Below are 13,851 nucleotides of genomic sequence, written 5' to 3' on the forward strand. Positions count from 1 at the left end.
GGGAATGTCATTCATTTACTTGAACATTAATTCAGTACATTTATAGGTAACAAACCTCCAGCAGAAACAATAAAAGTCATATGTTTTGATACAGAAAACACAGCATCTTTCCCAGTTTGATTGTACTTATAGTAGTGTGCTTTTCAGCAAATGAGATCAAGTCTCTCACAGTGTGCATGTTTGTGACCTGGAATGTAGTATACAAGTTTTAAAGTAATTTTTCATGATCCAGTAACATTTTGTGTCAAAAACAACATTTGCGCCAGAGACAACTGTGCAATACTAGATTACACTGTGATCTGAAATTGGATTTAGATTCAAATGTGTTCAAATAATCGTGTTACTATGGCACTTTCAAGGTATGAAATAAACATTCAAATTAATCACATCGGTGTGCAAAGGAGCATGGATTAATGTATTTTTCCATTGTTCTTGATCAGGGCATTAAGTCCAATTACATTTTTTGGTTTAAATTTGAATCCAATTCAGTGTTTCAGTAAAACAATCAGATTTATCTGATTTGACTTATGTTGTTAGCACAAGTATGGACAGCAGATTTTGTGGCAGATTTTGTGGCCAGTAGTCTATGTGTATATACTTTATAGTTATAGCACTCATACAGTTCTGGAACCAGTAATGGGATAATATCCCTTTAAAATGGCCAATCACATAGTATATTTTTCTAAAATAGACTAAATAACAAATAACAATTAACTCCTTTGTAGTTAAGTGACTTATCAGTATTTAAAAGTTTAAAAAGCAAAACAACAAAATCTTGCTATGAAATTATGAATGCGTAAAGACGTTACATAGGTAAGCAAACGTCAAATTTCACTTAAATGCCCATATTTGTTTTGCTGCTATCATGATATATGACTCACACAATAAAATATTAAATATTTCCTGAAATGTAAAGATAATTTAACAGCAACAGCATTATGGTCCTTCATAATTATAGTGTTCTTATATTAACAGAACAGAGATCCCTTTAAAATTACTATCACTCCTTCCCTCGCCTCTTTGAGTAGATGCTTTTCCCTGATAATTCAACTGTCGGTGGAGCCACTCCCTTTGTTCTTATTCCGGCTAAGAGGGAAAGTGGACTTGCTCTGTGGTTGTGTCATTTTACTGGCTAAAAACACAAATGGTTCGATTAAAGTGCGGCGCTCGACCACAGACACCTCCCACAGCCGGACTTTTTCATTCTTGGCCCAGTTCTGAGCCATGTTCGAGTCCACTCTCCTCTCCTCCTGTCTGTCCAGCTTGTTTCCCAGCACAATAATAGTTACCTGTAAAGCAAAACAAAACTTCAATCTACTGGTCAATATGCTCAAAATACTGCAATGAAAAGAACAATATAATTACAGTATCATATTTTATATCTCTCACACTCCAATTTATGTGTTTAGAAAAACTTATAGTAATTGTTTTAAGAATTAGGGTAACTTCTGAAAATCAGCCTTGCAGTAGTATTAGGCTAAGTGTTTTTGAATAATATTTTAGCTTTGGTTACTTGAAGACACAACCAGAAGTACAATTAGAATTATTTGAATAATCTATATAGCAAAAACAATTGTGCTAAGTCTTCCATTTGACCAAGGTGTGTTTTTTCTTTGCCTAAAAAAAAAATAAAAGGATTGATAGGTTGTAGTCATCTTTCTCTTAATTTTGGTCATGTTTCGAATTGTTTAATATTTTTGGTGTATTACATCCATCCATGGTGTATTAAGTTGAGCAAAAAAATAAAATAAAAATGCTCATCGCCACATTATTTAACAAGGTGCATCATATTGTTATTAATTTATTCAATTGTGCAGTCATAAAGCTTTTACCTCTTTCTTGTCTCTGTGACGGTCAATGTCCTTTTTCAGAGCCTCCATTCTTTTAAAGGACTCTTTGCTGTCGATGCTGTAAACCAGCACAAAGCCATCTGCAAAAGTGTAGTAATGTCGAGGAAACTCCATCCCATCGCGCAGCCCTCGGGTGTCATAGAAACGAACCTGCTCCCGGGTTCCTCGGTCTGTCTCTATGGAGCCAATGTAGATGTCTTCGAGGGTCTCCATGGGCTCTGAGCCTAAAATTAGATTGGACACTTGATAGAAACTTTGTTTATAAGAATAGGACTGATGTTTCAATTGGGTTTAAATTGATATCAAATGGTTAATGTAACAATAGTGAGAAAAGCGTCTGTTTTTGCGGGAGCAAGGATATGCACAATGAACATGGGGGTAAGATTAAGATACAGCAGCATACAGATGTCTAATAATTATATCAACAATACCCCTTTGCAGTGAATAATTTGCACGTTGTTACTGTGCACTATAAAAGACAATACAGAAGATGTCAAAATACCATACCTGCTACATGGTTGTTGTATAGTAACTGTTCCAACACAGCAGTTTTACCGACTGCAGACTGCCCACAAACTACTACTTTACAGCTCTTGCCCATGGTGCGATCCCTCTGTAAAACAAATGAACCTAGAAGGAAAAGAAATACACGTATGTGATGTGACTGTTGAGCATTATACTGTTAACCACATACTTATTAACAAGGGTGAACTGTTTTTGAGGTTTGTGAGAAATTTTGTCAATTCAGAATAATACTGAAATAATCTGCAGCAAAAAGCGTTTTCTCCTTGTTGAGAAGCAATAAGAATCATGCTAACTTATGTTAGCAAGGTAAGCAGTTAGCATTAGCATAACAAAGCCAAAGCAATGACGTTCTTAAATACGTTGGTTCTAAACGATGTATCTTTGTAGGTCTATACATTATACACATCATAACAAAATAGAATCACCTGCACGGCTTAATATTGCACTAACATTTATCGAAAATCCCCGTGCTTACCTTACCTTTTGAGTGACACTTCCTGTTTACAGTCTACGTAGGGACGTAACCACTGCAGTGTCAGGCCACGCCCCTCGTCGTTAACGGCAAAATGGCGGCGGAGCAGTGTGATGCTGTGAACATGGACCCAGATCTGGAAATCATCAGTGACGAAGAACTAGAAAGGTACGCTTTATTTCGGCTTTGGTGGCAGTGGCGGGCCTCTACGTACGATTATTTACGCCAGTGATCCGTGACATTGCAAGTCTTGACATTGTCAATTTTGCCGCATTGTGAACACGCAACCAGTAGAGCTGCTATGCTAAATCTGGCCTCAGACTGTTCGTAACTATTGCTCTATTAGTCTTGCCTTACCAGCTCATTTTCCTAGTCTTTTACCACTGAAATAACTTTATACGTTTAGTTTGTCCTTAAAAACGTCATCTAATCTTTTGTCCAGATTATAATGTTAAGGTTAGCTTTCTGTTTCAGTTTCCAGAGTCTACCATTGGTACAGTAAAAGGTAGATGGTTTCCAAAAAAAGTCATAGCAGTTGGTGTCATATATTCCTGGCTCTGCTCCCCTGTCAGCTTCACAAAATAGTAACATGTTTGATCGGCCCCTTTGCTCTGCTGCTGTGGCTCTTTCTATGTATAGTTCACCTCTGGTGCACTGTCACTCACAGACAGACAGGTGGTTATGATTGTTGTGTTATTCATAGACAATGACTTCTCTTACAGTTAATGGAAAGTGACATTTGGAAAATATTCAGTATTAGTCAACGCAAATATTATACCTCTAGTTAATAGTTCATCTAGTTCATCTGTACTGTATAACCCCTGTATAAATAAGAAATGTTTATCTATACAGTCTGTGGTATAACGTCACATGTTTATGTTTTACAGGGAAGCAGAGGGTTTCAAAGAGCAAGGAAATGCATTTTATGTCAAGAAAGATTATGCAGAAGCGTTCAACTTCTACACTAAGGCAATTGGTAATTATGTTCTCTTAATATGACCAGAAATGAATGAATGCTACATCATCAGAGATCATTATTGGGAGTTGGTTTAATACAGTGATTACATTGGCAGAGTGAAATATGCAAGAGTCCGGTATTATTGATTAATATTAAAATATTAATATTAAAATACATGCATTTAGGCTGAATTCAGTTTGTCTGCAATTTTTCCATATTGCATTTCACAGCCAAGTTGCGTTTCACAGCCATGTAATTTCTATTATGAGTTTCCTTTCTATAATTACCATCTAATCACATAAAATAATATTATTAATGGTACTGTATAACCTGTAACCTGTATTGCAGACATGTGCCCCAAAAATGCGAGTTACTATGGAAACCGCGCCGCCACGCTGATGATGTTGTGTAGATACAGAGAGGCTCTAGAAGATGCACAACAGGCCGTTCGACTAGACCAGAACTTCACAAAGGTATGTAGAATTTTCTCCTAACTCTTCTCTTATTAAACCAAATTTATAACTGACCCAATTAGCATGTCGTATTGATACTTTGCAGCTGATGTCATCAACATATCCAGGGGGGTGATGCTGACTGTGAGCGTGCTTTGTCTCAGGCTTTTTTTTTTATCTGAGCTTTGTTTTAACATAATCTGACCAGACAGAACTGACTTAGTTGGAACTACAACAGGTGAGAGAGAAAATTACAGTCACAAGCTAGCTAGTTAGCTAGCATTAGCCAATTTTTTTTCAGTTAGTTAATCTCTCCTTTTTTTTGTTGAAGTTCAAACACCTAAACAGAACCGTGAACTTGTATTGATCACTGGCTTCTGAAAATGTGTTGTTTAAATCCCTTTTGGATTTTTTCAGACTATCTTAAAAGGTTTTTGACTGTGTCTACTAATGTGAACATTGTGTCTCCATGATAACAGCTGAACATTTTACCATAGACATACCTTTAGATCACCCCCCAGCGTGATGTCATTGTAATATGTCAGTTAGTAAATGCTAGGCTGTGGGGTGACACAATATTGATATTCTGATATTTTTGTGATACTTTTTGGAACTATTGATGTACCACATAAACATTGCAGACTTTTGGATTTATATAATGGTATTCGTTTGGATGAATTTTTGTAAGATATATGGAGAAAGGAAGCTTTTGTGTTAGGCTTTCCACATAGGTTATCAGTTCTACTTCTTGTTTTAGTGCACCACAAATATCCCAATATTTTTGGTGTCAAGTTGAGTTACATATCAGTTTATTTGAAACCCTATCATTTACTTTTTGCTAGCTTTTGGTTTGTGAAATCCTGTAATTTAAGCAGAAGTTTGTGTTATAAGTGCTTATTGTAATACACACTTAAAATCAAATCTCTACAAAATCCAGTCAAATCCATGTTCTTTCTTGGTATTATTTATATTTTTCCAACAGGGTCATCTGCGAGAGGGTAAGTGTCACTTGTCTCTGGGAAATGCGATGGCGGCGATTCGTTGTTTCCAGCGTGTTTTGGAGCTTGAGCCAGAAAACAGTCAGGCGCCGCAGGAGGTGAGCTGGAAAAACATGACACATTAGCACCACAATGAGTCCTGTCTATTGTCACTCTACTTTAGCTTCACCAGACACAAAGCGAATGCAGTGACAAAGTGAGACCCAGTGGTTTAAGAAGAGATTAACTAGAGTGCACGGTGACACCGAGTTTTGGGTGACACTGTTGGACTGACCTCATTCTAAGCACACAATAAGGACACAGGCTTGTCTCTGACCCAAATCCAAAAGAACTGGACTTAAATATAAAACTGCTTTTTGAAAGGATTACATAAGGTTTAAGTTCAGGACATGGCTTACTTGTTTGTGGCATTAAACTTTTTTGATAAATGTATGTTTTTGGTGAGGTTGTATTTTATTTAATTTATTTTTTTTGTAGAACATATCCTTAGCATTTTAGGTTTCATAATGTGACATAATTGAAAGACAATTTGGAAAGGAAGTTTAAAGAAAAGTTGTGAATCATTTCAGATCAGAAATGCAGAATCCATTCTTGAATTTGAGCGAATGGCGGAGATTGGATTTGACAAGAGAGACTTCAGAATGGTATGACACATTTGCATATCTGTTTCCTTTATATTTTGTTATCACAGACTGACCACATTTGTTATTATTGGTTTATAGGTTGTGTTTTGCATGGACCGTGCCTTGGCCACAGCCATCGCCTGTCACAGGTTCAAGATCCTGAAGGCCGAGTGTTTAGCCTTATTAGGACGGTACCCAGAGGCCCAGTCTGTAGCAAGGTGAGGCTGTAAATCCTGTGTTGTAGATAATTATTGCACTTTTTTTTTTTTTTGAATGAACAACAGTGAAGATGACAGGAAAGAGGCACAGTTTTTGAAAGACAGAAAATCTACTTAAGTTGAAGCTGATCATATTATTGTTAGAGATTTGGTCCACATATGCCATATTTATGACTTTACGTTCTGTCCTTTGACTGACATCACTCAGAATAGTTTTGGATTGTGCTTAAAGGGCCCATATTACCTTACTTTCTGATCTGTTATAATGTTGTTTCCTCATCACAAACAGACCTGGAGTTGTGTTTGTTTCATTCACACATGTTTAACACACAAATCTTGCATATTTAGTTCTTCTCTCAAACTGAAAACACTGTGTTCCACCTTGTCATGTCATGTCACGTGGTAATGTAAGAAGTCCTCCACTGTGTTTTTCAAATTCATACATCTTCACTAGAATCATTTGGATGTTTTCGGCTCTGGAATTGACAGAGCATTTTGAGCTATGGAGATGTAGACAGACTAATAATAAAAGTGTGTGAATGAAAAAAAAACACAACTCCAGGTCTGTTTTTGATGCGGTAACAACATTATAACATGGCTTAAAACTTACAATAGTAACTAATTTCATGTCATATAGGACCTTTAAGTGTTCAACATGTTGTTTCTGCTTTCTTCCAGTGACATCTTGCGTATGGACTCCACAAACGCCGACGCACTTTATGTGCGAGGGTTGTGTTTGTATTATGAGGACTGCATCGATAAGGCAGTTCAGTTCTTCGTTCAGGCGCTGCGCATGGCTCCGGACCACGACAAGGCTCGACTCGCCTGCAGAGTAAGTGCAAACATGTGACTTTGGAATTCTAGTTAAGGAGCACTCAACTTATGGTTATGGTTAGTTAGTGACAGTCCAACACATATGACCATAATTATTTGACCTTAAAATTATTCATACTGAGGTTTGTTGGTGTTTAAAGGGCCCATATTACGCTATTTTCTGATCTCTGTTATAACCATACCTGGAGTTGTGTTTTGTTTTATTCTCACATGTTTAACACACAAACCCTGCAGATTTAGGCTGAGGCTTCTTCTGTCAGACTGTCTTCTGTTCCACCCTGTGATGTCCTGTGGTAATACAGGAAGCCCTCCACTGTGTTTTTAAACTCCACACACCTTCACTAGAATCATTTGGATAATTTCAGCTCTACATTTGCCAATCTCTACAGAACAAAAACAACTACTGCTTCATGACATAACAAGGTGGTACTGAACATTTTGGGCTTTGGAGATGTAGACATTCTAATAATAGAGTTACTCAAACATGTATGAACGAAACAAAACACAACTCCTGGTATGTGTTATACGTGTTACCCTAAAGTGATTCATATGGTGTTTAATATCTTTTGTACATGATTTGTTCTGTCTTACACAAAGTGGCAGTTGACTGTAACGTTGCTATGGGGAAATCTGCTGTTAGATTTTGTTCCATGACCAAATCATAAATATTCAAATATCCTTTTCTAACTTGCAGCAGTGTTTCCCTTGGTGATCCTCTATAGGTTAAAAAGCTGGTTTGGGAAATTATACTCAAATTCAACAGAAAATTAACTGTTTAGATTGTGGTGAAAAGTGATATTTTTAATCCAGCAATGGTAAATGCGTGGAAGGATCGCCTGTGCCACCAAAAGCCTTATTAGAAATTTATATAAAACAACTAGAAAATTATCAGACAAATTATAATTTTTATTATTTTCATTACAGACGTTGTTTTTTTAATTGTAGAATATGATCTCATTGACAATATGCTTAAAAATGTATTCTTTTTGCAGAATGCCAAAGCACTAAAAGCCAAGAAGGAGGAAGGAAACAAGGCTTTTAAGGAAGGAAACTATGAAGCAGCCTACGACCTGTACTCCGAGGCTCTCACAATAGACCCCAACAACATCAAAACTAATGCCAAACTGTACTGTAACAGAGCCACTGTGGGGTCTAAGGTGAGTCTATGGTTGGATCAGCACAGGAGAAATCACACGCAACAAACAGTGGGCCTTTCTTCTTAATGGGGCTATTGAAACTAGCTCGGAGCTTATTCCAGTGTATTTATAGCACTATTTGTTCATTATTACGCAGTGTCTCTGATTCAAACAGACAAATAAATAAATGGAATGGACATGAATTAATAACTTTGTGAACTACCTTATTAATGAAATAAATACGTCTCATAGTGTTAAACTCACAATGCTAAAACTGCTCTACCCAATTTCTCTCTGATTTTCTCACAGTTTTTTATATTGTGGAAAAAGGCAAAACCAACTACATTTTCTCTGAATCCAAATACAAAATATTTTACTGTATTTATCACTGTCTATTTGGAGTGAGAGCAGATTGCTTTTTGAAAATGCTATTCCAAAGTTGCCTTGAAAATTAATGTCTGTGAACACTAGCCATGTACCACACTTTTTCTGAGAGTTGGAACAAGTTACATGCAGTTAAATAGCTACTTCCTCCTTTCATGGTTTTGAAATCAGGTACTTAAGATTTTAGTGTCACTGGTTGATCATTTTAGTTAGTTGTTATTATATTATTAAGCTGCCATTATTTCTTTTATAGCTGAAGAAACTAGACCAGGCCATTGAAGACTGCTCCAAGGCCATTAAACTGGACGATACCTACATCAAGGCCTATTTAAGGAGAGCACAGTGGTAAGTGATTAATACAAGGAGGTACTATTAAATGTCAGGATATGAACTGTGTAATTTATAGCTTTTATTTTGGTAATATGTTTTAAGTAATGTAGTATTGTAACTGCAGTGATGCCAATAACTATTTAGTGGTGGAAAAACTACAAAATGTTGTTACTTAAGTAAAAGTACAGACACTGCAGCAAAAAATAGTCAAGAAAAAGTATAACGTGAAAAAAATCGACTTAAGTCATAGTATTAAAGTACCTGTTTAAAAATGTACTTGGAGGAAAAAAGTAAAAACAGTTCACACCAATTTGGGGGTTTTATAAGTCTTCAAGTGTAGTGAATTTGATCAAGTTTTGTATTATTCAACATAAACAACTGAATTGAATTTAAAAAATAAATAAATTTCTAGCTGGTTTTATTTATATATTTTTGTTTGCTCAAATTATGAACGTGTTAAAAATACGTCCTCAGCCTTTTCAGCAGGACTCAAACAATAATAAAAAATAATTTTAATTTTCATTTACAGTTCTAAAACGTAGCGGAGTAGAAATAGATACCTGCTCTCAAATGTAGTAAAGTAAAAAGTTTTGACATTAACATTTACTTCAGTAAAGTACTGATACCTAAAATTTGTACTTAAGTACAGTATTTTGATACATTCCACCACTGACTATATTATATTGATTATTTTGACTGTTATATTACAATGTTTATTAAATTAGTTGATGTTTCTACAGTTTTAATAATAATTGATTGAACTGCCTGTTGTCCTAATTTGTGTCGTCACCTGCAGTTATATGGACACAGAACAGTTTGAAGAAGCAGTTCGGGACTATGAAAAGGTTTACCAGACAGAGAAGACAAAAGGTGAGAATTGAAATATAAAAACAGGTCAGATGTTGAAGAATAATAATAATTAATAATAATGTGTTTTTTTTAATGCTTTCTCTAGTTGAATTTCAAATTTTGTAACACATTTTTGACATTTTCTTGTGGTGGTCAGTGTAGATTATTCATATGTGTCATTAGGTGACTATTACTGACTGCTTCACATGAACATGTTGTGTTGGGGTAGATGTATTTTAGTTACAAATGTGGAAATTTTCTCCAAAATATGGTAACGCATTGTAAATAGGTATTGATTTTTTTGTTTTCTTATCCTTTCAGAACATAAGCACCTTCTAAAAAATGCTCAGTTGGAGTTGAAGAAAAGCAAACGGAAAGATTATTATAAAATCCTGGGAGTGGAAAAGAACGCCACAGAAGATGAAATCAAAAAGGCCTATCGCAAACGAGCGCTTTTACACCACCCAGGTACACACAGTTATATATACTGCATTATACTGTTCTTGTGTAGTTTAGGATACGAGAAGTGTGGCTTATTTTCTGTGAGAACAAGGTTTAAGAAGTTGTTATTTTGTATTTATATATATATGAAAGTTCTTAAGTAGTTTTTTAAGTGTTGTTCATTGATCTCCACAAACTTTTCTTGGAAACATTGACCAAATATTTTTCACGTGACAGAAACAGGAGACATACAAGGATTACTTGGCACTAGAGTTGTGCTCAATGGTGGAAGAAATACTCAGTTTTGTTGCTTGAGTATTTCTTTTGCTCCAGTATCTTTACTTTTACTTAACTAAATGTATCGCAAAAAATCAACTCAAGTATAAGTATTAAATAAAGTACCTGTTGAAAAATGTATTTAAAGAGTAAAACGTATTTCGTGCAGGTTTTCAGGTCTTATAAAACATCTGCCTTGTTTGTGTTTGTGAAAGAAATATTGAAACATATTCATTTGTGTTTATTAAAAAACAAATGGATTGAATCAGTAATTGTAAACAAACAAAACATCTCCGCTGTTCCCTGTAGACCGTCACAGCAGTGCGACCCCTGAGATGCAGAAGGAGGAGGAGAAGAAGTTTAAGGAGGTGGGTGAAGCGTTCAGTGTTCTCTCAGACCCAAAGAAGAAATCTCGCTACGACACGGGACAGGACCTGGAGGACGACGGCATGAACGTGGGAGGTGAGTCATGAAGGCTGATCTATCCTAAAGTGGAACTAAACACTACGCAACAGTATATGGTGTTTTAAGAGCATTATTTTCTGTATTTATGGCAACTTTAGCGCAAACTAGGTCAATTTTAGGAATGGGCTGATGTGGATCTTTTTTGAGCCGCTCTGATGTCCAATATTTGGCTGCTGCTGAGGCCGATGACTGATATTTAGCTTATAAGACCACAAACTCACTTTTCCCTTTTGTAAATATTGGTATTTATCTGGAATATAAAATAATTTGTTACATGTCTGTGTCACTTACAGCCACAATAATGCGGTTCAAAACGTTTAAACAGACAATGGGGAAGAAGAAAAAAATATTCTTTCTTCCTCACACCTCATTACTAAAAGTTAAACATTTCAAAAAGATTTAATATAATTTTGAACATTTTGAGCCTCAGTTTTTTCCCAACTTAAACTATAAAAAAAACAAATATTAACATTCACTTCTTTTTTCAACTAGATTTTGATGCCAACAACATCTTCAAGGCGTTCTTCGGTGGCCCCGGTGGATTTAGTTTTGAAGGTAATTAGCCAATTGTAGAACTTAAATAAATCATTACTCAATCTTACACACATTACTAACATATATTTTATTTCTTTCAGCATCTGGACCTGGCAATTTCTTTTTCCAGTTTGGTTAATGGGAACATCAACACCTAAAGACACTTCAACAACCCCCAAAACTCACTATTTGTATTTAAAAATCTGGCTGTTTACAAGTCAGTTCCTGTCTATGCCATGGACTGAATGAATGCAACCCTTTGACCACCACCTGCAGCAAAACAATTTGGCGCCCCCTATAGGAACAACTGTCAAATATCTCATCTCAGGCTGAATTCAAATTTTGATTGGGCAATGTTCTTTTTTTAAAATTATACAAACTTGATAGTAAGAAATGGCTGCTTGAAACTGTCTATAAGGAAGAGTTTTGTGCAGCTAAATTTTCAAATACAATACTAAATTCAATATATTATTTTTGAAACTTGATAAAAAGGGAAAGCTATTGACTGGCTTGTCTCTACTTATGCTGGGGGTACGCATGAAAGTTACTGGCTTACTTCATGATTATTTTGTTTTTAAATAGTGGGCAAAAATCACCTCCTATTTTCAAAGACTTCTGGACAGTGCCTCCTCATTAAAAAAATGGAGCGCTTGGACATTTAAAATTGACAAAGCTGACCCTACACTTAAAAAAAATTATGACTCGACTTTGACTTTAAAGCTACCATCTGTAATTACTGGCCGACCCGCCCCTGTTGTATTCTCACATATCACTACTAATGCTACCTAAGTTACTGCTGTTTGATAGTAAGGCTGTTTCGGCCTTACAGAAGAAGGCCAGAGAGCACAGGTGAGCCTGAACAAAGGAGAGGGGAGGGGGGCACAGGTTTCACATCTGCCACCTACTGGTTAAATACAGATAAACTTGCAGGTGGTAGCTTTAAGTAAACCGATTACCGATCATCTTTTCCCATCTTACTTTTTCTGTTCATCAAAAGCAATCTTCTTAGTTATTCTACTTAAATATTTTCAATGAACACAAATGTGAAAGAACAAGCATTATGATTAACATCAACGTTTCATTTTTTTGAGTGTAGGGGAGTCCATTTAAGGTTTTTTTTTTCAATCGTTTAAGCACAGTTTTTGAAACTTGGTTTAGTTTGATCGTCTGATTCAGACATGTACCTTTACGGGCACAGGTGGCCAAACCCTTTTGAACTTTTCAGTTCACACAGTTCTCAGGCTTTTTCTTAGTACATTTGACACAGTTCTCATTCAGACACACACACGGTCATTGAATTCAGCTTGGGGTTTTTTTTGTTTTTTTTCCAGTACTACAGGACTAAACTCTCAATATGGAAACTCAAACATCACAGCAAAGAGGACAGTTTGTGAGCCTTTCACACGTGGATGAAACAGGGAGAAGGAGCTCAGCAGAGCGCAGACAGAAGAGGGCAATATAGAGACATCCTCCTTACAGTATATATCAGTGAGATGTAAACGGCTTGTCTCATTTTACATAAAGAACACGCATTACAAAAGTGTTGATGTGCTTTTCCATATTTCACTTCACATATTTTTTGATTGTGTACGGCAAAATCTACTCCGCAATTGGCAATGTCTATTTATTATTTATTTTACAAATATAGACTGCTTTAGACAAAACAAAACACAGCCCCAAATTCATCTGTGTAAAGTGTGTAAAGTCAGTGACCACAGAATCACTGGTTTTGTGTCATCTCACAGCAGGACTAAAGGTTTTGAGCTACACCGAAAACACATGACCAAAGTCTGAGATTTGAGGGATGATTGATCAGTTTTGCTGGTCTAAGTGTTTGAGTGGGAAAACTAAAATTCTGTTTAAGATTTTCTGAGCTGTTCTTCAAATGTCAATTTTCAATACTGTCAAAGCGATTGAAAAAAACTAAGCACACTACAAAGACGGAGAGGGGCTAAGATGGCCGCCCGTCTCCTTGTCACATGTTTTATGTTTGATGTTGCCATTCACAAATTGCTGCAATGTACATTTTACTGGAATGTAAAGTGATGATTTGTGATAGTTATGTTTTCCTTTTTTATTTTGTATATTTATTGTAAATTTGCAATGTATGATGACACTTGATGTTTTTGACAGAATCGCCAGTGAAGTATTTGGTCCCTAACTATTACTGTCTGGTGTCTCTGAAATTTAAAGCAGAATTTAAGGAAACACAAAAATGGATTTAGGAGAACAGAAACATGGCGGAAGTGGTAACCTCCAGAGAAATGCTGTGATTTTTGTTAAAAGCGGGGAAGCTGTAGTCATCTTTAGCTCACAGTTTTCACTCTTATAGTGAAAACCATCTTCTCTTTGACCTTTAAGTACCAGCCATGTCAATAAAGTTGGCCTCTTCTGGGTTTTCCCCATAAAGTTTTCTCTGGATTTTTTTTAGATAAGCAGTTATTAGTAGACAGGATAGGTGGTCAGAATAATTAGTATAATATACATTTACACAGCAGTGCAGTAA

General features: G+C 35.9%; 2 protein-coding genes across 4 annotated transcripts; one reads left to right on the plus strand and one right to left on the minus strand.

Annotated features, from left to right (window-relative positions):
* Window positions 1-2,924, minus strand: nkiras2 (NFKB inhibitor interacting Ras-like 2). Of its 2 annotated transcripts, none has more exons than XM_033970685.2 (4): window positions 2,856-2,924; window positions 2,358-2,480; window positions 1,833-2,074; window positions 1-1,289 (listed from the first exon to the last, which is right to left on the minus strand). In XM_033970685.2, the coding sequence occupies exons 2-4, from the start codon at window positions 2,449-2,451 to the stop codon at window positions 1,047-1,049; spliced, it is 579 nt and encodes a 192-aa protein (XP_033826576.1). In that variant the 5' UTR covers window positions 2,452-2,480; window positions 2,856-2,924; the 3' UTR covers window positions 1-1,046. The 2 variants fall into 2 exon arrangements, with proteins under 2 accessions (XP_033826576.1, XP_033826577.1); XM_033970686.2 differs by having other exon boundaries at window positions 832-1,289; window positions 2,851-2,874.
* Window positions 2,900-13,754, plus strand: dnajc7 (DnaJ (Hsp40) homolog, subfamily C, member 7). 2 transcript variants are annotated; one of them, XR_004541643.2, is made up of 15 exons: window positions 2,936-3,015; window positions 3,735-3,823; window positions 4,154-4,278; window positions 5,240-5,353; window positions 5,825-5,899; window positions 5,978-6,096; window positions 6,775-6,928; window positions 7,923-8,087; window positions 8,704-8,795; window positions 9,577-9,650; window positions 9,951-10,097; window positions 10,656-10,808; window positions 11,304-11,366; window positions 11,447-12,456; window positions 13,274-13,754. XR_004541643.2 is itself a non-coding variant. In XM_033970684.2 (14 exons), the coding sequence occupies exons 1-14, from the start codon at window positions 2,942-2,944 to the stop codon at window positions 11,482-11,484; spliced, it is 1,482 nt and encodes a 493-aa protein (XP_033826575.1). In that variant the 5' UTR covers window positions 2,900-2,941; the 3' UTR covers window positions 11,485-13,754. The 2 variants fall into 2 exon arrangements, 1 of the variants encoding a protein (XP_033826575.1); XM_033970684.2 differs by having other exon boundaries at window positions 2,900-3,015; window positions 11,447-13,754.
* The last annotated feature ends 97 nt before the right edge of the window (window positions 13,755-13,851 follow it).

The sequence above is a fragment of the Periophthalmus magnuspinnatus genome, chromosome 8 (genome assembly GCF_009829125.3).
Source record: "Periophthalmus magnuspinnatus isolate fPerMag1 chromosome 8, fPerMag1.2.pri, whole genome shotgun sequence".
Classification (NCBI taxonomy): Eukaryota; Metazoa; Chordata; class Actinopteri; order Gobiiformes; family Gobiidae; genus Periophthalmus; species Periophthalmus magnuspinnatus.